Genomic DNA, 25,856 nt, shown 5'->3' with positions numbered 1-25,856 from the left:
AAATAGAGTTGTTCTTCTTGTACTTTTTTTTTTTTTGGGGGGGGGGGGGGAGCCGGGGGGTTACACGCCTGACAAGGAAGGACCCCATTATGCACACTGCAACATTGCGTGCCCCCGTCCCTTTCCCGGTAATAAAAACACCTTTTTATAATATCATCCTCCTTTCTTTCTTTTCCCCTTCTCTCTTCCCCTTTTGTTCCCTGCCGCCGTTTTTCCTTTCTCTCTCCTTTTTCTCCTCTCCCCTTTTCTCTCCTGCCTCTTTTCTTCTTCTTTCTCTCTTTCCTTTCTTTCTTTTCTCCCCCTTTTTCTCCTTTTATCCCTTTTTCTTTTCCCCCTTCCCCTTCTTTACCGGGGGAGGGAGGGGGGGGGGGGCGTGCCCCCGGTACCCCCCTGAATCCTCCACTGCTTGTACTTGTGACGGTTTCATGAAACGCTGTCCATCATCCCATGTACTCCTATACTATGCACTAGGTCAGCGCCAGGCTATATAGGCATCGTCAGCTTCAGCGAATCTCGAGCAGGGCATGCAGCGTTTGAAGTCTACGCAGCTACGAAGAGAGGAACGTTGAATTGTGATGAAAGGCTCACTGATACATGACAGTTTTTGCTAAAATCTTTACATTCTTGTATTATTGTAAGTATTACAATTTCATTTTGAACCATTACCGCGATTCTAGCGGTATACCGTCGATGTTTATTTAGATCTATGTATTCTATGATCATTTCTTCACAGACAGTTGCTACAATCATTATAGGTGTTTGGCGATGTACATGTATGATTAATAATAATGCGTGTTACGTAGACGTATTTGCGACCTCGTCGGTGTTCGGCAGTGGTTATTTGTTGTTACGTTCGGTTTGGCGTTCGTTCGGTCAAGTTTGACTATTTACAGCTATAGTTCTTCAGTTTAATCAGTTGAGGTAGTCGAGTCATAAAAGTTCCTAGCCTGGAAACTGCTTCGCTGCTCCACTGCTGGTGGCAGCACTTACCTGTACACTGGAAGAAAAAGAAGAACTGAAGAACTGTCTTCTAGCTTACATTTAACGCATGCACATAACGTTCATCTGATCTCGGCGAATTGCAGCCTCATTTTACTAAATTAGTGCCGACAATTACAAGAGCCCTTCTTATTAGCTATCACTGGCTTCCATTCACTCAATGTATTGGTGCGAGGAGAAAGCTTGACATGTCTAAATATCCTTGGTGTGACTTAATAATTACTTATTGACATTCACATTGCCATTGAACTTAAGTTTGGGTGTCTGAACAAATTTTCAATTTGGGATCGTTTTTCACCATTTTTGTTGGATATTTGAATAAAAAATGTAATCAGAATAATACTTTTTAAATTTCGAGACTCACCGATGTTTCTATTTAAAAGATACAGCCCCTCAAAAACTCGGCAATATTCATAGCATTTTGGTCAGAATCGAACAAAAAGACGTACACGCAGAGTTAAACAGCTCCATCGCGCAATATGCAAGCGTATGCATAGCTAGCGTACGCATGTAGCTTAGCTGAATGCGCAACTTGAGCATGTTGTCTACAACGTGCATCCACTTCCTGGTTTGAGCACGATCGGCAAGCTCTACCTCCAATGTCTATAACGTGCATTCACTTCCGGGTTTGTTCGCCTAATACACGTATGCGGTCCAAATATGAATGTGCATTTCTTACGCGTTGTCACCATGTTTTGGACTGAGCGGAGTGCACGTCTCCCTAATTAGCTGATCCGGAAAATAAGGGGGAGGGTATTTTCAAACTGTAATAACTTGTGATTCCTTAGAGCTAGCGAAAAAATATAATTCTTACAAATGGGACTACTTTTCGGTTCTTAAAAATAGCAAATATCAGAGCTACATTGTAGGATGCAAACAACATTTTAATCGCTGTTTGGACCAAGATATTTTTAGAAATCCAAAATGGCACCCCATTGGAAATATTAGATTATTCTGCTCTTTCATATGACACCATTTATTGAGTATCGCCTTCAGGATCACAAATTATAAAGGTTTGAATCTCAATTAAAAAAAAAAAAACGTTGACCAATTTTGCAATGCACGTAGACAACATAGGGATGCGTGCAATGTCTATGGGAAGGGTTTTGGCAGACAAAACGAGTGCGCGATCAGACACCCTACTTAAGTTGAGCTTAAGTTAAGTAGGCCCTCTCTCACGTCTCACTTAAATTTGAAGTCACTCAAGTGGATCAGCTAATGGGAGCGCGTAAACTCATGGTACAGCGCTCAATGCGCAAAGTTCTACGTGGGGGGGGGGGGGGGGCGGGGGTACGTGGTTATTTAATTCCATTCGGACTTGAATGAATGACTAAGTTGAATGGCTTATGTTATGACCATACTTTGTCTGTGTATGACTATGAGCCAGGCCAGGAATAGGTTGATCTCTCACACCAGACGGCTATGAAACTGTGAAGTAGGTTGACTTCCTACATGAATAGTGAATTACATATATTGAATATTCAATAATTGTATGAGCTGAGAGTTTAAAGTTTCAATTTAAATTTCAAGAATTGCTGGCTTAAAGGTAAAGACCAGTTATGGTCATGCCATTGCATTGTGAAAGAAACGTTGTGGAATCGATCAGAAAAGGTTGATCATCTAGCATCTAGCATCTGCAAGGTTCTGGAATCATCCAAATGATAAGAAATTTGGCCCATTCTTCATAAAGTTACAAGCACTATACACAGAAAGATGTATATGGGACTACCCTATATCTCTCACAGACCATGAGAGAAACAAATTTACCAAATATATGAATTAGTAGGCGGTTTCCCGGCAAATTTGTTATCATCATGTATTAGTCAAAACATATTCTTTCACATGATTGGTTATGAGAGCTTCCAATTAATTTTTTGAAATTGGGGCGTTTCCAATAATGGTCTTTACCTTTAAATAATAGTATTTATGATGTACAGATAGACAAAAGGTGTCCCCCTTAAGTTTGAAGAATTAGCTAGGGATTCATACAGATCTAGTAGAAGAAGAATGAAAGAAAAAAGGAAAATATTTGTAGACCTCCCCTTTGAAAAAATAAATGTATTTTGCACAAACCAAAATGGCAAGGTGGGCCATTATTTGAATTAAGAAATCAATTGGCTCTAGGACAATACCAAATGGCAGTACAATAATAGAAAAGGGAGTGAGGTGGGGGGGGGGGGGGATAAGATAAGATTTTGTGGCAGTTATATCTGGAACATTTCTTTTCTTTTCAAGGCCTTGATACATAATGGAGATGAACTTTGTACTGTAATACAATGTTAGCCTATATTTGTGCAGGGAGATAGGCTAGTGAGTTTAAACAAAAATCACAAAGGAAATAAGAAGAGCAATGAAGTTACTGCACTCACGACCTCGCGTGCCTGAAGGAAAATGCATTACTGTTATGTCATGAACAGGAAAATATGTGACTCGGCCCAGATACCTTATTTTTTGTGCCAGACCCTGGGGCAAACTTGTCTCGGATCACCAGTCGCTTTGTCAAAATGAATGTGTTGACTTTAGTACAATGATAAGTATCTCTACAGTAAATTCCATTGCAATTGATTCAATTGATGAAATATTATTATCATTTTTTTCTTTTTCATATCGTGGCCTTGACCTCATGACTGTAGATAAAAAAAGAAACATACATGTACATTCTTGCTTTTGTTCATCTATTTAATACAGAAAGCTTTTTTAATATCCGGTCCCTTCTACATACTGTACATGTACTAACTGGCTTACTTTCTATTACAGAATCAGATGTGAAAAACGTCGTGAGTCGGTGACTAGCTGCGATAAAGGTACTATTTTTTCTAATTTATTCTCCTGTAGTTGATAATAAATGAATTGTTAGGGAAAAAAATAATTAAAAAGTTTTCAAGGAAAATGAATTCAATATTATGTAGTGTCTTGAAAATGAGAATTCAGTTTGTGTATGTTTTGTTTAAATCACTCTTGAAAGAAAAGGGGGGGGGGGAGAATATCATGAAACTTCTTGTAGCTGTTTTATGTTTTTGTTGTGGTCATTGCTGTTTATTAGTTTTTCCTGCCTCTATTGACATACCGTTTGTACTTGCGTCATAGTCTACACAGGCACCACTTTATCGCTTGTACAGATCATGGCAGTATCTGGCTGGTCTTCTGTATCTAATAAATCTGTAGCATGTGATGTTGAACTTTAGACCCATATGTGTTTTGACTCATTAACCCCATGAGTACTGAATGTTTTCATTCCCATAGACTTAACACACGGACCACCCAGCTCCCGTAGACAATGGGTTAATGCTTGTTTGACTGACATTTAATCTCTTTGATTTTGTACAAAGATGCAAGTTCTCCTAAAGGGAGGGGCTACCTCCCTCCAGAGGCTAGTACCCATATGGAGTGTATCACATCGTCTCATCCACCCTTCTGTCACCCGTCTTGCCGGCGCCCGAGCTCCTACATCAGTGGACTTGCCGGATAGAGCCAAGGTAGTGATTTGTGGTGGGGGTATCGCTGGGACCTCCATTGCCTATCACCTTGCCAAACTTGGATGGAATGATGTCCTTCTTCTGGAGCAAGGAAAGTGAGAATTTTATTTATTTAATTTTTTTATTGCAAATGCAAATGAATACAAAAACTGTCTATACAATAAAGTGTGTTGTGTACATCTTAGATGTATTTTCCTTCATCCCCCTTCCTGATAACACTTTATTTTCAAGATTTTCTTGTTTTGGTGACCCTCTCTACGAGCCTCAGGATTTTTAGGAACCTTTCCACCTTCCTCTCTACCTAAATAGTGATGTGATATTCGTTTTGATAGGAATGAACTAAATATGTTTAAAATGTGAAAACCTGAATATTCTTAAATCCCCATGGCACCTCTTATACCTACTTACACCTTCTATATAGCAAGCAGTGCCTAATCAGTGACATTGGTCCCCCATGATCCTCTTTTCTTGTGTTAATTGAGAGCTTATTTGATAAGATAACCCCCTGTCAGTGATTATGCAAGGAGGTCTTATCCCTCCTGGCCAAACTAGTGCGATAGAGCTTTAACATTGCTTCCCCCCTTTTTTTTGGTGTGGGTTTTCTCTAGTTTGACATGCGGTACAACATGGCATTCTGTGGGGCTAGTGGGTTTGTTGAAGGGCCAGTCAGTGCTGGGCCAGGTGTCCAGATGGAGCGCTGAACTCTATGAAAGTCTCAAGGAAGAAACAGATATTGATACAGGTATGCTATCCACACCAGTTTCACAAAGCCTTTTTTCAATGACAAATGACAAAAATCAGTGACAAATTTGCTGATAACCAATCAAAAGCAAGGATTTCAGTAGCTTATATAACATTTGTCACTGATGACAAGTTTTGAGAAACACCCCCCAGTACAAATATTGCAAGATGAGGTGCCTGAAAAGCTGAAATTTTTTCTTTACTAAAGTAGTTAATTAAAATGAAATGGGACAAAAACGCTATGCATCCGTTGTGTACTCATTGCATACATGTTTCATATGCTCTATCCATCAAGCATCCGTCCACTGTGATTTCATCCGCGCAAAAAGTTTTGAGCTGCACAAAACTTTTAGGACGGATGAACTTTCTGCCGTGTACGATGTAAGTCCGCGACAAATATGAGCACCAAACGTTCTATGTCCGTTATCATCCGTTAAACGTCCGCTGTTTCCTCTCTGCATCCTCTGGGCATCCTCGCAACTCACATCCGCTGCAGCTGAAAACGGAAAGAGGGAGGAAAGATAAGGTACATGGAACGTCTATACATCGTTAGTAGCACGGAAATAGAAAGGATGTAAGCGTATGCATCTCGTATATAAAGTATTCAAAACGGACAAAGCGTTTGTATCTGGGATGTATCTCATATTTTTAGGATGTCTGGAGTATGTCTAGAGTATGTAGAAGGACACCTAGCGGACAACCGATATTTTGTATGAAAAAGGGGAGAAAATCATCTGGATCTCAGTATGAGTCGAGCAGCCATGGTGTACAGACCTCATCACCCTTGGTCTTGGTCTTCAACATCATCAATTGTTCTCCACCATGGATGATCAAAGAGTCCATATGATAGCTGCACTCATTCAACAGCAGAACCACAACCTGTTCAGACTGTATCAAGTTTTAGACGGAAGAAGGAGACGTCCAAGAGCTGTGTCGGTCTGAGGATGGATCGTGAGAAGAATGGAGTTTGGACTGTGTGACCAGTTGATGGTGGAGCTGAGGAATGAAGACCCTCGTGCATTCCATCACTTCACGAGGATGCCACCATGTTTGAAAGTTTTTACCAACTCTTTATTAAGTAAACAAAACAAAATGCAAAGTTTTAACCATTTTTTCAAAGTTTTTACCAACACTTTATTAAATAACAAAACAATTTTATAAGTAAACAATGCTGCTCACAAGTGTTCACAACAAGTGTTTCAAAGTTTTTACCTACACTTTATTAAGTAAACAAAACTTTTTTATAAGTAAACAATGCTGCTCACAAGTGTTCACAACAAGTATTTCAAAGTTTTTACCAACACTTTATTAAGTAAACAAAACTTTTTTATAAGTAAACAATGCTGCTCACAAGTGTTCACAACAAGTATTTCAAAGTTTTTATCAACACTTTATTAAGTAAACAAAAAAAATGCAAAGTTTTAACCTATATTCAAAGTTTTTACCAACACTTTATTAAGTAAACAAAACATTTTTAGAAGTAAACAATGATGCTCACAATAATAATAATAATAAATTTATATAGCGCAGCTTTTATACAAAATATATTCAGCTGCGCTGGTTAAGAGCTCCTTTTGACTAAATTCTACAAAATAAGATCACTCAGTTGAACAAATAAGTTTTTAAATTGGATTTAAAAACATTGAGAGATGGAGTGCTTCGTATTTCTATTGGCAAGCTATTCCATAGTTTGGGGGCAGCAATAGCAAAAGCACGGTCCCCAAGAGTTACTTTAGTTTTGCCATGGGGAATCTGAAACAATAATTTATCTGTGGAACTGCGCAGGCTACGACTGTGTGATTGGACTTTGAGTTGAAGTAATTCTTTGATGTAATTAGGGGCTTGACCACTCAATGATTTATAGACAATTAACAATATTTTGAATGAGATTCTTTGACGGACTGGCAACCAGTGGAGTTCTCTCAGAAGAGTTGCGGTTGAAGTGAATTTCGACCGACGATAGACAAGTCTTGCACATGCATTTTGGACTCTTTGTAACTTAGCTATCAGAGAATCAGGCATTCCAAACAGCAACCCGTTACAATAATCAAGCTTACTTGTGATAAGAGCATGTACAACCAATTTTAAGACTAGACTAGTTCACAACAAGTGTTCACAACTCAGTCTCTCAAACTATTCTGAGTCACTCTGAGTCATGTCCATGGTCTCAGCTGTGAGGTGTAAGGCAGTGACTGTGGCTGTGGCTTGAGTGCTTTTCTGACACGGCATTTGGGTGCTTGGCCTCGAGGGTACAGCAGGTGGTAGTGTGGTCAGGACGCCAAGGTTGCCGTGGAAGGGCTGTGACGTCGCCTGGAGTGGAGGAGCAGACCTGGACTGGGTAGGATGAGCTTCAGCTGGGCCTTGAGGGTTGTGGAAAAGTGATGTGAGCTTCTGCTTCATCACCTGGTACTCTGCCTCGGGCAGGTCCCTCAGGGTCTGGTTCACGTAGGTGATGAAGGGCTTCCGGGCCGAGGATGCTCTGTCCAAGTCGACCAGCTGAGAGAGAAGTTCTGTGCTGGTCTTCATTGTGTCCCTGATCTCCAACAGCACACTATCGTCCTGGCACTCCAATCTGCCTCTCTGCCTGCGTCCTCTGGATCTGGTGGTTGAGGTGGGGGTGGGTTGGCTTCTGGTGGCTGCCGCTTGTTTCTCCATTTGTGACAGCAGGGCGTCATCCTCCACAGGATCCTCCGAGTTCGGCACCATGGGGAGTGCAGCTGTCGAGGGCTCCTGGCTTGAAGATGCCTGGTTGTCTGTGGGCTGGCTGAGGGAGAGGGGTCTCAGAGGGGCTGTTCCTTGGTGGCGGATCTCACCCTCCAGGAAACTGCACTTGGCCATGACGTACTTCTCCCGGTCAGTGAGCTTGACGGCGGCCTGCCCGGATTTCTTGAGGTGTAGCTTCCCATACCAGGAGTGCATGTGCTTCCACCATCCAAGGAGTACTTCTGCAGTGTACCCCAGGCTCTCTGCCTTGTATCTCCAAGCTGCCTACTTCTTCTTGGTGTCCCGATACAGTCTGGCCCTTTCTCCAGAGGTACTCGTTCTCCCTCAGCCATTCCAGCACATCGTCCCCATGCTTTTCGGAAACAATGTACTGTTTCCTCTCTCCCTTCTTCTTCCCTTGCCTCTTCCTCCCTCTGGCTTGAACATCATGGCCTTCAGGGGCTTCATCAGGGGCTTCATCAGGGCCTTCAGCAGCAGGGCTTTGAGGGGCTTGAGGGCCTTGGGGCTGGTCCATGACAGCAGCAGCAGCTTCACTATCAGAGTCAGTGTCAGGGGGTGGGGTGCTGGTTCTGGCCTTCTTCACCTTGCCAGGGCTTGAACGAGTAGGCACGGACTTCCTTTTCTTGCCTGACTGATGCACCATGGTGTTGATAAAAGAGGTAGTAGAGATGTATTGATGTAGCCGCCAGCACGTCTTTCCGCTTTATGCTGACTGCGTGCGTGCTGCATCCCTTTATATCCATGGAGTGGACGCAATTCATACCCCCCGCATGCGCAGTGAACGGTTTGCATCCGATATACATCCGCTCGGCATCCCCTTTGTTTCCGTTAGGCGTACGTGATGCAACCGCTTCATCCGCTCTTTTCGCTGTGCGTCCGTTTCGCAATTATCCCTGCTACATACTACCCACGTCCGTTCTTTTCCGTTCTGTTTTCGCAAATTTTCGCAAATCTTGTCCATTTCTAGAGCGGATGAAAATGGATGGAGCCACCCCCGAATTTTTGCTCGTCCGCAGTGTCCTTTATGCATACGTTTTGTGTCCATCGGCCAGTGGGACCGGGCCTTTTACCAAAAGTGTGTCCAACAAGTGCATACAGAAATAAACAATTCAAATGTAAGATTTAAAAGTATAGCAGGGGAAGGCCTTCAATAAACAATAAATGGTATTATAATCTAAAGTGGGATCTCAAAGCTGCATCATGTTTCAGATATCAAGAGGTTATCAGTGCTCCCTGTAAATACAAACACAAATGCATGCTTGTACCTTTTTTTAAAAACATAAATGCATATGTAATTCTGCATCATACAACACCATACCAACATTTTCTCGGCATGATGACAATTTTTCTTTCTTCTGTTAACAGGCTTTCGAGTAACAGGCTCAGTTTCGGTTGCCCAGACCCAGGATCGCCTGACCTCCTTTAAGAGGTTGCAGGCAAGGGAAAGGTAAGTTGTTGCCTGATTAGTCTTAAAAAGGCTGGGCGCGATGGATGTAAACAACAAATCTTTTGGCCATCGGCCATGTCAAAGGAGATATGGGGGGGGGGGGGGGGGTGTTTCACCAAGACTAAGATCGACTTTAAGTTGGACTCAAATATGACAGGCCATTTATGCAACTGGTTGCTCTCACTATTGGTCTTTCAATTATGATCTTTAGATAATATTTATCCTTTAATAATAAACTATCAAAGAAGCTCAATTCTGTAGAGGTGTGACCATGATTTATACCTCCCTTGAGAGACCATTGCCAGTAAATGGTGAGAGCAAACAGTGGCATGAATGGCCTGCCATAGTTAAGTCCAACTTAAAGTCCATCTTAGTCTTTGTGAAACACCACCATGGTCCTTGTATCCATGTTTGACTTACTTCACTTTTAATGGATATCAATCAATCAACAAGCAGCAGTCATGTCATCCTTCAAATCATATTTTTAATTTTTTTCCTATAACAGTATGGCCTTCTATGCATTGGAGAGGCATAAATCTGCATTTGCCACCCTCCATCCTGGTGATGTAAATGGGTGCCTGGTAGGAAGATATCCCTTGAATGCCAGAGCGCGATATCAGGGTAGCTCGGCTAATGCCGGGGTAATAATACTACAGCACTTAGAAACATTAGTACTAAGTGCTATATAAATGTTACTAAATTATTAATATCATTATTATACTCCAGTCTGATGTAGGTTCACTTTGAATCTGAATGAAAATTAAGAATGCATATATTTTTGTAAAATTATCTTGAAATAAGAAGATGTGGATTTTACACAAATAAACCTTATTCTGCATGTACTCCTTTGATTATCGTGCTTTTTCTCCCTTCTGTTTCTCTTTCTTTTTCTGTGTCTCTGGCCCTACTAACTTTCTCAACATAATACATTCCTCCTTCCTTTTGTTTGTACTCAGAGAGATTGGAACCGAATGCGAAATAGTGACGCCTTCAGAGATTGAGAAGTTGGTTCCGTATCTTAGAACTACCGACCTTGTAGGTGGCATTTATTCACCTAAGGATGGCAGAACAGATGCTTCTAACACAGTCATGGCTTTGGCTAAAGCCTCAAGGTCAAATGGTAAGGAACTACTTGTTCTTGCATTTAGAGAAAGAAAAAAAAAATCTGATTTTTTTTTTTGGTCAGTGAACAGTATTGTCTACTTGTTAGAGGACTTGATGACTACTTGAAAGTACAATTGCTTCTGTGCTAGAAAATACCTGCTGTGTAATATGTTGGCTTGATAATATCATGTTCATAACTTGACCATAGATTGGGTCAGATCAAATAACAAGGATTAGGATACTTTTCAGTGTCTGTATATTCATAATGTCATTGATATTTGGTAATGTACAGGAAACAAAATTTCCAAAAAGCTGGAACTTGCACACATATATCAGTAATACTACAGTAGTAAAATTACAATGAAACAGAGACTGGTTGAGTTTTTGGACCGTTTTGCAAAGCCTTTTTTCAATGACTAATCACAAAAATCTGTGACAAATCCGCTGATAACCAATCAGAAGCAAGGATTTTCCTAGCTTGTAACAGAAATTGTCATTTGTCACTGATGACAAGTTTTGTGAAAATGGGGCCCTGGTGTTGTCAAAATGAGCACAAGAAAACTTAAAATTAGCTCGCAGGATAAAACCAACCTGAGGTAACATTCCTTTTGTCTGATAGGAAATCAAAATAGGCTCCTGTGAACAAAAGATTTATCATACCCTCTCCATCAACTCAACATTGCATTTTACGTGTTGCAATATGAACTCTGAGGCCCTGTTTAAAGAGAAGGTTGAGTTCTGGGAGGAGGTGAAAAATAATTTGTGAGCGTTATCATTGTAATATGCAAGTAAGGAAGAACATCAGATAAAAAATGTTCCCTGAAAAGCATGGCTCTTCAAATGCCTTAATATTCTAAATATGGCATGTAACATCATAAAAATCAGGACAGATTTTTATGCCACATGTTTGTGTAGTCCCATATACATCTTTCTGTGTACAGTGCTTGTTACTTTACAAAGACTGGGCCAATTTCTTATCATTTTGATGATTCCAGAACCTTGCAGAACACACCAATATTTTTATTCTTTCAGGTGTCAACATCGTTGAGGGTGTACAAGTTAACAAGATCAGGAGTGAGAATGGTCGAGTGTCGGCTGTCGAGACGTCACATGGTACCGTCAAGTGTGAATACTTTGTCAACTGTGGAGGGCAGGTATTGTAAAGAACATTTTATTATTTGCCACATTTTCCAGTAATTGTTGCTAGACCAGACATAGCTCTGACAATGAAAATTTGACAATACTCCTGTTAATTGTGGAGAATGAAGGATGAAGAACATCCTTTCATTTTCACATTTTCACTAGTTGTTGCACGGTCAGACAAAGCTCTAACAATCGTTTAGTAATGTAACAATACCTTGTCAGAAGGCAGGTAAAAAAAATCTTTCATTTATTTAAATAAACATTTTACATGTTGTTAGGTCAGACAAAGCTATGACGCTGCCCACAAGTTGCCACAGGCTTGTATTGAGGGTTCCAAAATGGGTGCTGTTTGCTATAGGAGGCTTCAATGCTCTCCCCTTTACAGTCCAATGCCATTATGATTGCAATAAAAATGGTGATTCTTCTTTGAAGGTAATGGATCAAGGAGGAGGCATAATGGAAAGATATTGTTTCCCATTCAAGATAACCAAATTGAAAGTTACAGGGCTTTTGGAGTTCGTCACAATTTAGCATTTGATTATTTGCTATTACAGTCAAACCTGTCTATAGCGACTGCCCAAGAGAAACACAAAACGTGGTCTTTGTAGACAGGTGGTCACTAAAGCAGGTTTCACTGTATTATTTGCATTTTATTCTCTATTTAAAGGTACTATGTCCCATTTGCAGGCCCACAAAATGAAAAAGTTAAATTCCAACTGCATTTAAAAGATAATACTAATTTAGAACTTCCCTAAAAAAGGTGGGGCTTGAAAATGTCTTCAAGTGGGAAAATAACGACTATTAGTTGTCAAATCGACTTTAGGGCTGTAGAGCCCAAAAGTAATAGTCTTGATTTTCAGACAATTGTACCGAATGGTCATAAGTTTTATGCTTCGCAAAGATTCAATCAGTTTAATCTTGGCAACCACAAGAAGTGGGATATTGATGTAGACAAATGCTCATGTACCCTTTACAACTCTTTTCATGTATGTTATTACCAAAGAAGAAAAAAAGCCAGTCAGTCACTCAATAGTGTCTGACAGTGAAGTCTAGCAAGTAAACGGGTTTCCTTGCATAATTTGAATATGAGAACACTGCTAACGTTTAAATTTCACAGATAGGACATACATGACATATTCATAATTCCTGCAAAGTTCTACAGCATTTGAGGTTGGCTGCAAAAGGGACATAGTACCTTTAACAAGCTGAATTTAAATCTTCTTTGTATTTCATCACCAGTGGGCAAGAGATATAGGTTTGAAGAGTGATCCCATTGTAAGGGTTCCACTGCACAGTGTAGAGCATCAGTACATGATCACCAAACCAATTCCTGGTGTGGAGCCGCAGAAATACCCATGTGAGTACCAACTTCCAGTTATAATTCTTTCTTTGTAGAGGTGTTGTGGTCTAGTGGATAAGTCACCCGACTGCATATCTCAAGGTACGGGGTTCAAGTCCCGCCGCGGCACTTATGTCCTTTGTCAAGATGTTAATCTCTCCACCCAGGTGTAAATGGGTACCTAATATGCTTGAACGCTACTTACTTTGGCAGCTCGGCTATAAACACGGTAATATGTGTAAAGCGCCATGAGCGTCAGAGCCTGTTGGATATCGGCGCTATTTAAATATCCATATTATAATTATTGTTATTTCCATGAAATGAAATGGCTCTATGGGGTGCATATTTTTTAAAACATTTTTACTGGGGTCTTCAATTTGTCTGAGCATATCTAATTCGCATTTGATGAGTATTTTCTAAAGATATTTGTTGTAGGGAGAAGTTTTTGAGGTGTAGATGTCATGGAGAATTACCATGATTATGGATCAATCACTAATAGATTACGTCAAACAACAAAAGTGTGGAAATCTTATTTTAATTTGTTTGTTTATAATTTTGTTTCACCCGACTGCTAAGAAAGCATTTGTATGCTTGTAAGTAAGCAGCCAGGCGACCAGCAGCTTTAAGTCTTGTCCGAGGGAGTTGGTAATGGGGATTGATGCCTTACCAAAGGGCACTAGCTCTTCAAATAGTTTCTAACCTTGGACCACCCGCTTACGAGACCACTGTCTTCCACTGATCCATCGTACCTCCTCTTTGATAAAAAAATTGTTTGTAAAGGTGCATTGACAGTTATTTAAAAAAAAGGTTATTACTTGTTTCTCGTCTTGAAATGTCATCCTCCCATTACTTTGTTTCTTTGTTGTAGATGTAAGAGATACCGATGTTGGAAACTACTTGATAGACTGGGGTGGAGGCTTCCTGGCTGGGATGTTCGCCAAGAAAGGCAAGCCTCTCTTCTTTGACGGCATTCCAGAGAAGTCAGAATTCTTATCCATGCCAGAGGATTGGGATCATTTTGGTGAGTTTTGATGATTGAATACTTTATCATCGGTTGCCCGCAAAGAGCCTGTTACTGCCATTAAAGGCATCGTTTAACAATGTTAAATCTGAGATGCACGGCCCTACGTGTTATCAGTATCTGTGATATTGTGTAATATTGAAGCCCTAAAAAAATTGTGCTTCAAAATGATCAAAAAGTGCCTCAAAAATGTAAAAATCTTTGGGTGCCCGGCTTTATCATACTCGTTTACCCAATAGACTGTAATGTTATGAAAACCGTTTCAGAAAACGCAAAAATAATCAGACAGATGGCTTGTAAAAGTCATGGGATTCCTGACTGACCTAAAGGTTTATAATTGTCATTGCAGCATGAGCTAAATCCAGGATTTTGTTTCAGAATCTGAGTCAATTTAACAATTAATAGCTCTTACGACCTTCTTTTGGAAAATAAATTCTTGTTTATGCCAAGAAAGGCAAGCCCATATTTTTGTTAAGCATGCTTGAGAAGTCGTAATTCTTGTCCATGCCTGAGGACTAAGATCCTTTTGGTGAGTTGTATGCTGAATGCACCATCAGTTGGAATGCAAACTACTACTTATATATCCTCTGTTTAATGAAAATACACCTGTTTAGATTATGGCAGAAAAATACTCTTGTCATATTTACATTATGTAATAACTTAATATTGATTAAAAGATGCAATAGTTGAAGCAAATGAAAGGTAGCCACTATAAAAAGGTGGCCTTTCTAGAAAGATTCTACTGTATAGATTACCTCCTAGGTAGGCTATTATAAGTGACCACTACAGATAGATGGCCTTTATAAAGAGGTGCCTACAATAACAAGTTTCACTGTCTCCAGCTTTTGAAAATGTGGATGAATTGAAGCTGCTTACATTATACTTAATATATGCCCTAGGCTTGAGTCGGTACGGTCGATCACACCGGGACCCGACCGTTGCCGTCGGGTCCCGGTTTCGTTTTTTGAGAACCGGCGCTCCGAAAAAAATAATGAAATATGTAAGAAATTGCAGTTTTGCACACCACTAATATCAATCCACCCTAAAACTTAAGTATATAATTGTTACCAATCGTATTCTAGCTCATCCAGAATCAATCCGAACTGCTGATATAAATATGGGTTGCAAAGCAGTTCGCCCCATGGGGTTGTTGTTGCCAGCTGCTAGCTAGCTACTGTACTGGCCGGGTCTCTCGGCAGAATTAATAAATCAGGTTGAAAGAAACATTAATGTTTGAATAATAAAACGACTTTCTAAAAAGTACTTCTTTACAACATACCGATCGAATAATTTTTAAAAGAAAAGATATATATTTTTTCTTTGATTTTGAACACCGCATGCTTCTTTTAAAAGCTGAAAATGACTTGGTAATCACAAGAAGTTTCGATACGGATAGCTGTTGCAATGCAAGTTCAGACTAGTCTCGGAAAAATGCGCAGTGCTTCTTGTTAGCTATAATGCGTGCCAGAACGAACCCAAACAAAGACGTGATCGTAACGAGAAAAAAATCATTAAAAACTACGAGAGCACAATTGGAAAGACAACTACTCAAAATTATCGTAAGCAGATACATAACTTGGAGGAAGAATACAATAGTTGTCCAAGAAAAGCCACATAAATAGTGATATTTAATGAGTTACTATAGGTACAATCATTATCGGAAGGGCCTGCTGCAATATATCTAAACGTGTTTAAATTGAACACGAGGCAAATACCGCCCTCTACGGTAAAAAGCAGTATAACAAAGGATTCGAGTATTTGCAGCAGGCCCCTTGCGATAAAAATGTACCCAGTTACTCCTCGATTATCACAATTTCTGTGGCATTTCTTGGGCGATTATTGAATTCTTTGTCCAAGTTATGTATCTGATTATGGTAATTTTGAGCAGTATATCTTTCCAATTGTGCTCTGGTAGTTTTTAATGATTTTTTTTCTCGTTACGATTACGTCTTTGTTTGGGTTCGTTCTGGCACGCATTACAGATAACGAGGAGCACTGCGCATTTTTCCGAGACTAGTCTGAACTTGCCTTGCAACAGCTATTCGTATCGAAACTTCTTGTGATTACCAAGTAATTTTCAGCTTTTAAAAAAAGCATGCGATGTTTAAAATAAGAGATAAATATTTATTTTTGTCTTTAAAATATTATATGATCGGTATATTGTACAGAAGAATTTTTTAGAAAGCCGTTTTATTATTCTAACATTCATATTTTTTTGACCAGATTTATTCAACCTGCATAAATCAAAATGGCGGCTCGATTGTAGTCTTTATATTTTTGCTCGAGTTTTTTTACTTTTAGAGGCACGATAATGGCACTAAACATCGCCAATCATGGATAAATATAATGTCAAATGGAAGAATATACCAATCTGTGCCGAGGTATGCATGTGTTGATTTATTTGACTGATGAAAATGTCACTTTTAAGGGACATACTGATGATATGCGCTTTTTATAGAGGCAACTGACAAATCCTTCGAGCTGATTTCGGGACACCGGGTCCCGACCGGTGCAACGCCGTCGGGGCCCGGTTTATGAAAATCCCGACATGACTCAGGCCTAATATGCCTATTGTAGCTTCTGTTTCTGGTGTACCATTACTCCATATGAAAGTTATACAGTCAAACCTGTTTTAGTGACCACCTGTCTACAAAGACCACCTGTCTACAACAAGCACATTTTTTTTTCACTTGAAAATGGTTTCTCATTGTAACAGGTACTAAAGGAACCTGTCTACAAAGATCACTTTTTGTGTTTCCCTTGGGTGGTTGCTGTAGACAGGTTTGATTGTATATTTGTTTGAATTTCATTTCATTTTTCACTATAACCAGCTCCACATCTGCAAGGCTTTCTGAAACGAGTGGAGGGAGCTGAGAAGGCTGAAGTACAGCAGCTCTTCAATGGACCCGAAAGCTTCACACCCGATGGGCTTCCCCTCTTTGGACCTGCACCTGAGGTAAATCAGGGTTCATCAAGAACTGTTAAACTAAATCATGTTTATACAGTAGGTTTGCGGTTGCGCCATGTGCGAGAGAGAGGGGGAGGATTGGGGAGTCCTGGAAAGGACTGTTGGAAATCTTTCTTTCTTTCTTGAGTGTGTGTGTAGTCCTCACCTGGCGCAACCGTAAGCCTACTGTATATCTACATTACCATGCAAGCCGATACTTCTAAGCAGCATCTATATCATGTTTGTTTGTTTGTTTGTTTGCTTGTTTTAATTTATTATAGGGCAAGTCCAAGATATCCTATCCTGTATATTACTGACTGCACCAAAGATATTAGTACTAATAATAATACTATCTTGACTTGTCCTGGCTTTAGCTGTCAGGTGTAATCAACACACGGTGCATTTAAAGATATGAATCTTACCGGGTACCCATTAACCCCTGGAATGAGAGTGGCAAATGTGGATTAATGTCTTGCCTAAAGATGGGAGTGCCTGGCCGGGATCAAACCCTCAACCCTCAGTACCAGATAAAGATCTAGGACAACAATATGAATACTACAATTTGAAATAATACATACGTTAGAATGATTATACAAAGTTGACATTAACAAACCATTTAAAATAATTATAAAAAAGTTTACGTGAACACATCATTTACCATAATCTTATGATGTTTCATTCACCAACTTAAAATTACTCTGTATCATTCTTTAATGTATTGCTCCTCATAGATCGACAACTACTTTGTGATGGCTGGTATGAGTTCACAGGGCATCGTCTACAGCGGAGGTCTGGGAAGGGTCATGGCAGAATGGATCGTCAAAGGCCACGCCTCCCTCAACACGTGGTGTATGGATGTGCGGCGCTTCACAGAGTACCACAATAACAAGGCCTTCCTGAGGGATAGAGTCACAGAAACAGAGGGTACGTCTGAACCCAATTATTTTTAAGTAGCTCAGTGAGACATACTGGTGCGTAAAAACGCATCCATAACTCAATATGCATTGTTTGTTGTTGATGATCGTGACTTATTACAAAGATATGGAACTGTATTATTAGGATATGGAGTTGTTAGATACTTCTGTTACCTTTACTAAACTCGATAGTACTGAAACTATCACCCAGATATGTCAAATTACACTTTTAATTTAATGATATCACCAACAATTATTGATTTGCATTCTTGATGTTTCTCTGTATGACACAGCATTTAGCTACCAGTAATCTACCTTACACAATTTTAAATGCATAACAAAACACCTTCTTCATCACCTCGCATTCCAAAGGTCCATGGAAAGATCATACTTCCAAATCTGGGGATGCTAACTTTAAAATTGACGACATTTCTTTGAAACATAAAACAATTTCCACTTATTTTCAAGATTCAAGATAATTTGTCATGTAAAACATTCATAAAATTTGACTTCGGACATTTACAGGTGATATACATGTACATAAATACAGACAAAATAATTGCAACATAACATTTAAAATCATCACAATTTTAAGAAGGTTGCATTAAAAGAATAAGATAATACTGAGGAAAAGGCTGTGCAGTTCATTTCAATTCCAGGAAATAGACATCATAATTATGGGATATCACTGAAATACTCATTGTGAATTGAACCATAAGTATTCAGAAACATACTTACAAAACATTACACCACTGTTTCTGTTCAATTGCAGGAAATGCCTACCACAATCCCTACCCCGGGGATGTTAACTTTGAGACGGGGCGCATGCTACGTTGCTCCCCGCTCTTTGGGGCGCAGAGGCAGGCCGGAGCAGTGTTTGCTGAGAAGGGTGGAGTGGAGAGACCTGTCTACTTCATGAACCCAGCTAATCAAGGTCAGCAATTTGGAAGAAGGAGGAATGTAGATATTTAAATGGGTCTCCTTTTTTATGTTATGATTAGTTATTAATGAAGTTATTTTACGTTAATGTTGTCATGAATGGTGGCAAGAAGTCATTGACATAAGATTATACAGCCAAACCTGCTTTAGTGACCACCTGTCTACAAAGACCACCTGTCTACAAAGACCACATTATTTTTTCCCTTGAAAATAGTTTCTCATTGAAACATGTACTTAAGGTAACAAAGACCACTTTTTGTGTTTCCCTTGGGCAGTGGCTATAGACAGGTTTGACTGTATTTGAATAAAGCTTATTGAAAATACACTTTCAGTCTGTATTTCAATTTACTTTCACCACCCAGACGTTCATGACAATCACAAGATTTCAATCATATCCTGATATATGATATATCAGGCATTAAATAGATTATCATAATTGATATTGCCTATTTTGCTAAAAACAATCTCCTGCAGAAATATCAAAACCTGCCAATGAAGATGAAAGTTCTTATTATTACATCATCATTAACTCCAGCAATTTTTAAAGAATAGTAGGTCAAAATAAGTTCACAGGTTCTTTGTATCTTTCATTTGCATGTTGTACATTACACAGGAAATACTTTCAGGTAATTTACTCTAGCAAGTGTGTAACATACAAACGGAGAATCTGTAAATTGCAGGATAGAAGAAATCTACAAGAAATCAACAAGGAAGATATTTCTTGGTCAGAAATTTGTAAACAAGGAGGAATGTGAAATATACAATGATTTGCAGTTCAAGTAAAGTTTAAATTAAAAACTGAAAAGGTGAATCCAAGTCAAGTCTTCATTAAATTTCAAATCGATAAGAAAAACGGTACAGCTACTGAATTTGGAATCGAAGGTCTTCTTTTGTCAATTTTGTCAATAAGTTTTCATGTTTCATTTTATTTTACACATGTAAAAATAATGGAATCGAAGTTGAAATATCTGTGGCATAATTGGACTGAAAAACATTATTTATATTCCTCCATTGTACCCCAGTGCAGATACACCACAAGACCGACATTTGACTCAAAACAAACAAAAAATTCATTATTAATAGTCAAGATTTAGTCATTTATTGATCAGTTTATGGTCTGTTTTGTGATGGGACTGATGCATTGTTAGTATGACTGTTTTTAATTTTTTGCAGAGGCTTTGTATGATGATCTTCAGAAAGGTAGCTTTGGAAAGCCTGCTTGGTTTGACTACGTGAGCGAGGAGTACTGGGCGTGTCGGGAGAGTGTCTGCCTTATGGACATGTCATCATTCAGCAAGTTTGAGCTAGAGGTAATCACAAAGTGTTTGAGATACTCCTGTCTATTTATTTATTTCATTATAATAGGCATGTTAGAGAGGGATTTGTCCTCATTTCGACAGATGAAGCTGAGTATTAGACGTAGTAATTACTTGATTGTTTAACATGGTTTTTAAAATTGAATGATTATATATATATTGGTAATCACATTTTTATGCCTTCGTTACGAAGTAGCCGGGAGGCATTATGTTTTCAGGTTGTCCGTCCGTACGTCCCGTTCTCGTGATCGCGTTATCTCAAGAACCGATTGACGGATTCCGGCCAAACTTGAGTCATGTATGTATCTTGCAGAGCCAATGAGCTGATTTAGATTTTGGGGTCATGAGATCCAAGGTCAAAGGTCACATGGCTCATTATGTATGCAAAAATAGCTCGCTTCTGTTTTGGTTTGTAAAATTGCTCCATGGTGGAGGCATCATATTCAACTGCGCGCGATCAAAGTTTCATCTAGTTATACTAGTTATAGTCCCAATGAGATGGATATGCGTATAGCATCAGAAGCACATGCAGCCACACTCTATGATTATGATGCTTTATACCAAGAAAAAATGCCTCTCTGTAGATGACTCTCTCTGTTGTTGATTCTTTGATACATTCTAATTTATTCACCATACTTAAGAATGATGTCTCACAGGTTTTTGTTGATGATTCCTTGCAGTCCGATGGTCCTGAGGCATGTACTCTACTTCAGAAGCTGTGTCCCAATGAGATGGACATCCGAAGTGTCGTAGTTGAGTAGTTTAAGCACTTGACTTGAATTTCAAAGGTCATGGTTCGATCCCTGACATGGCACTAATGTCCTTTGGCAAGGCATTAATCTACATTTGCCACTCAATACCCAAGAGTGAAATGGGGACCCGGTAGGATGACAAAAGCCATTGTGTTAGTAATTGCCTATGCCCTTACGCTGACCATATGGTAGGAATGCTCCCCAGGAAGTGGAGATGGTGCACATTGTGCGTGAAAGAGTCTGATGTCCGGGGTATTAGTAATAATATCTGTAAAGCTCTTAGAGACGTTATTCCGTATTAAGCGCTGTATAAATCCAGATTATCATTATTATGGGATCCACAACACACGATTGCAGTTCTTGAGTCTGGTCATACATGCTTCATACTAGTACACGATATATCTCTGTTCACAATTCCATACTTTTTTAATGAAGAATGATATCGTAATTTGTAAATATTTTGTTGATGATTCCTTACAGTCTGATGGTCCTGAGGCATGTGCCCTACTACAGAAGCTATGCCCCAATGAGATGGACATGGCCATAGGATCAGTAGCACACACACCTATGCTCAATGAGAGGGGAGGATACGAGAATGATTGCAGTGTCGCCAGAGTATCAGAAAACAAGTAAAAAGCACTTCTTATTCATTATATATTCCCATTAATTGTTTGTTTAATAGTTAGAGTAATGTCATACGGTAGCTCATTTTGGTTGTAATTGAAGTGCTAAGTGCTAAGATACTCAAATCACTGTTGTGAGCTAAGGTTCTTCCATTATTTTGTTTTCATTTGTTGAAATTAAGTGAATATTTCCTTCTGTAAAAATAAGATAACAAAAATCATACTGTACATTAAAATATCCCATGTAAACACAAGTTAGACCTCTTATTTACGTCTAAAGTTATGCTTCAATGTGTAATTTACCACTGTACTTACATTGGTGGTAAATAAATGTAATAGCTGAATGGTAAATACATACATAGACATACTGCAAAACATTATGTGGACTATTGGTATCAAAGTGGAAATCTTTGCTCAGTCATTTCAATTACAAAGGGCTGACTTGGGGTTGATTTGGGGTTTCTATGCAATTATTCCTTTTATACTGTGAATACAGTGGCATGAAGAGGTCTCTTTACTATATTTTGAATTGTTGTCACATCCTTTGTTGTTTTCTGTATTTGAATAATGTTTTCCTTTTATTTCCTATCTCTCAAGGTACTTTATCATCTCCCCCACCCAGCAGCTGAGACGAGGATTCAAATGGATCTCCAAGCACTTACCATCGGACGGTTCCGTACAACTCAGGGATGTAACGAGCCACTACACAGGAATCAATGTACTGGGACCAAGGGCAAGAAGTGTGTTACAAAGGCTCACCACGACATCCGTTGCTCTTGTAGATATGAAGCCGTTTACTGTCCGGGTAAATGATCAGTTTGTTTCTTTAAGCTGAATTTAGTTGATCTAGTGAATTGCATTCTTAGTCCTACAGAGGTCCATTGAGTTCTGCATGTAAACCTGGTGGTGTCAGCCAACCACTGTACTTGGTGAAAGTTATGTCAGACTAGTTACGGAAGTCTTTTTTAATTTAAGTTGAATCTAATAAATTCACACAACTTAGCCAAATGATTTCTAGTCAAGTCAATTCAGATTACAACCATATACAGTCGAGTCATGAATACATTTGTATCAAGCAGTTTCGGTCATGTCATGGTTCATGTATGATTTTACAAAAACGAAAGTATGCTTTCCAGATAAACAATATTATTTAAAACTACATGTTCAAAACTCAAATATCTGCAAGTCAAAATGATAAAGAGTAACAAATATCAACTGTATTTTGAGGTTATGATGATTATTATGTTTAATTTTTATCTATAATCCTACAGGACATAAGTATAGGATATGCCAACGCTGTGAGGGCCATATCGGTCACACATGCAGGAGAAGACGGCTGTGTACTCTACATTCCTAATGAGGTATGTTATCTACATAGGGAATCTTAAATATCTTTACATGAGGAGTTGGTCAAGTCTAGACTGATTCCACATTTGAAGTGGGGCCTAGGCTAGGTTTTGGTGTGAAATGTATTGGCATGCTGTTCAAATGTGCTATTTCGTTTGATATTAGTTGTATGTTAACAAGAAAATATAGGGGGACACAAAAGATTGGTATGTGTGGGGAAACTATATTGTTATTGAGTTCGGTAGATGATTTTGGTACACACAACATATGCTATTCTCTGTCCTGACTGATTCTTTGTAAACCATTAACCATGAAAGAGGTTGGGACATCGTAGTTGTTCTATGGCCCAAAAGGTGGGCTGACGGTCCTTAAGACCAACAGAAACCTGCAGAAAATTCGCCAGATTGCCTGCAAGACCGACTTGTCAGTCTTGTGAGGTGTTGATCTAGCGGACCTTAAAGCCCCACTGTATTACTTGTAGCTACTTGCTCCCTCGATATAAAAAACAATGCCTAAGCCGAGCTGATGAGAAAGGCATCTGCTAGTGACCACGCTGGGTGGTCTAATCCCTCCTGGCAAAACTAGTACAGACGGGCTTTAAGACAACTTTTTAGATGGTTCATAAGAATGAGACTGGTTGATCTTATAAACCTTTCTTCAACTGGGCTGTCGCTGCAAGCGGTAAATAATGACTATAACCTTGTTTCTATACAGATGGCAATCAATGTGTACAATTCGCTGATGAGTGCCGGGAAGTCGTACGGAATACGCAACGTAGGCTACTACGCCCTCAGGTGGTTGAGGATAGAGAAGCTCTTTGCTTACTGGGCGGATGATTTCAACGACACGCACACCCCGTACGAGATTGGAAGGGAGCACAGAGTGAAGTTTGACAAGGTTTGTGAATTTTGAAGTACATTATTTTCTAAAGAAACAAATTTGTAGATGTATGTATACGACAGTGCTTGCTTTAAAATGTATGCCTCTGTTTATTGAATTTTGTATGTAAGGGGAAAGCGCTATTGTACTATTCTGAAATAACAAATATCTTATAAATGGAAGGAGATAATTCATCTCATCTCATCTCAAAATTTCTTACAGGATTACGAGTATTTACCCATATCTAAGCGTCAGCCTTTGTGCCTTTTTTGCTTTTTGACAACGATAATGATAATGCCTTCTCAAAATTCATCAAGCTCTTGCAATATGTTATACAGATATCAGTTATTAAACCAAACATGCATGATTCTCCTTCTCTTTAATTTATTTGATGCTTTATTGCTCTCACCACAACTCAGGACATTGACTTTATTGGCAAGTCTGCTCTCCTGGCTCACAAGAAGGCAGGGATCCGATTTCGCCTCACTCAATTCACGTTGGAAGACCACGACACCGACTACCACCACTGGCCTGCCGGCGGCGAGCCAATCTATCGCAACGGTCAGTACACCGGTCTCGTCACGTCGAGCGGCTATGGCCCCAGCCTTGGCAAGATTGTCTGTCTGGGCTGGGTCACAAACTCTGACCCCATGACACATGAATACATCACAAAAGCCAGCTACGAGGTGGACGTAGCGGGTCAGCGGTATAAGGCGAAAGCAACGTTGTACCCTCACAAACAGGCTACAAGACATGCCCTTATAGGCTGAGAATAGGAATAACAATCATTGCCTCAATTAAATGCTACATGAAGTAGGAAGGTTAACATTTATTCAAGCTATTATTCAACAATCAGTATTAACATTACAGGATGTTAAGGAATATGTGTGAAAATGGGGCAAAGTAATGCTTTCATATATAATGTCAATCCTAACATAGTCATTAACCAGAAAGAACAATGGCAATACTTTGTTTCAAATAACAAATAAAAATGTTCTCTCTAAAAAAATGATTTCTGACTTAACATGATTTTTGCCCATATAGTATCTACTTTCTAAGAATGTACAATAAACACCAACAGAGCTGCCACTTTTGATGCAGCTACGCAGTTTCTCAAAACAGAATTATGATGTGGACATTTTGTGGGGATTGAATTGAACATTATGAAGTTTTGAGATATTTTAAAGCCTGTTTTTATCTGCAATCCTCTGTTAATGTGATATTCGCTTCCTACTCCAAGTCCAGCAAACAGAAGATGATTCTTCACTCAGGATAATCAGTTACTCTACGAAGAATCCAAATTCGTTTTAGACTTTTGCTGATGACGGTTTAGACTTTCCTAAATGTGGCAGAGATTCTTTTTTATGCCTCTGTTACGAAGTAGCCAGAGGCATTATGTTTTCTGGTTGTCCGTCCGTACGTCCGTCCGTACGTCCAGTTCTCGTGATCGCGTTATCTGAAGAACCGATTGATGGATTCCTGCCAAACTATGGTCATGTATGTATCTTGCAGAGCCGATGAACTGATTAGATTTTGGGGTCATGAGGTCAAAGGTCAAAGGTCACAGGGCTCATTATGTATGCAAAAACAGCTCGTGATCGCGTTATCCAAAGAACCGATCGATGGATTCCTGCCAAACTTTGGTCATGTATGTATCTTGCAGAGCCGATGAAGTGATTGGATTTTGGGGTCACGAGGTCAAAGGTCAAAGGTCACAGGGCTCATTATGTATGCAAAAACAGCTCGTGATCGCGTTATCCAAAGAACCGATTGATGGATTCCTGCCAAACTTTGGTCATGTATGTATCTTGCAGAGCCCATGAACTGAATAGATTTTGGGGTCACAAGGTCTAAGGTCAAAGGTCATGTGGCTCATTATGTATGCAAAAATAGCTTGTGATCGCATTATCATTAGAACAGATTGATGGATTCCTGCCAAACTTAGATCATGTATGCATCTTGCAGAGCCAATGAACTGAGTAGATTCTTTGGTCATGAGGTCAAAGGTCAAAGGTCATGGGCTCATTATGTATGCAAAAATAGCTTGTGAACACATTCTCATTAGAACTGACAGATGGATTACTATTTAACTCGGAACATCTTGCAGAGCCAATGAACTGAGTAGATGTTAGGGTCATGAGGTCA

At 39.4% G+C, this 25,856-nt stretch overlaps 1 protein-coding gene across 2 annotated transcripts; it reads left to right on the top strand.

Annotated features, from left to right (window-relative positions):
• The first annotated feature begins 533 nt into the window (after positions 1-533).
• Positions 534-25,141, top strand: LOC581276 (pyruvate dehydrogenase phosphatase regulatory subunit, mitochondrial). Of its 2 annotated transcripts, none has more exons than XM_781287.5 (18): positions 534-634; positions 3,757-3,803; positions 4,329-4,570; positions 5,084-5,217; positions 9,306-9,387; positions 10,344-10,507; positions 11,524-11,645; positions 12,874-12,991; positions 13,842-13,994; positions 16,826-16,950; positions 17,673-17,865; positions 18,628-18,789; positions 19,968-20,104; positions 21,343-21,491; positions 22,083-22,290; positions 22,757-22,846; positions 23,547-23,729; positions 24,131-25,141. In XM_781287.5, exons 3-18 carry the CDS (start codon positions 4,329-4,331, stop codon positions 24,479-24,481), a joined length of 2,613 nt encoding a protein of 870 aa, XP_786380.2. In that variant the 5' UTR covers positions 534-634; positions 3,757-3,803; the 3' UTR covers positions 24,482-25,141. The 2 variants fall into 2 exon arrangements, with proteins under 2 accessions (XP_786380.2, XP_030831374.1); XM_030975514.1 differs by having other exon boundaries at positions 4,243-4,570.
• The last annotated feature ends 715 nt before the right edge of the window (positions 25,142-25,856 follow it).

Source organism: Strongylocentrotus purpuratus, unplaced genomic scaffold, assembly GCF_000002235.5.
Source record: "Strongylocentrotus purpuratus isolate Spur 01 unplaced genomic scaffold, Spur_5.0 spur5_scaffold_8, whole genome shotgun sequence".
NCBI lineage: Eukaryota > Metazoa > Echinodermata > Echinoidea > Camarodonta > Strongylocentrotidae > Strongylocentrotus > Strongylocentrotus purpuratus.
Note: the sequence above shows the minus strand (reverse complement) of the source record. Positions and strands in the feature narration are given on the sequence as shown.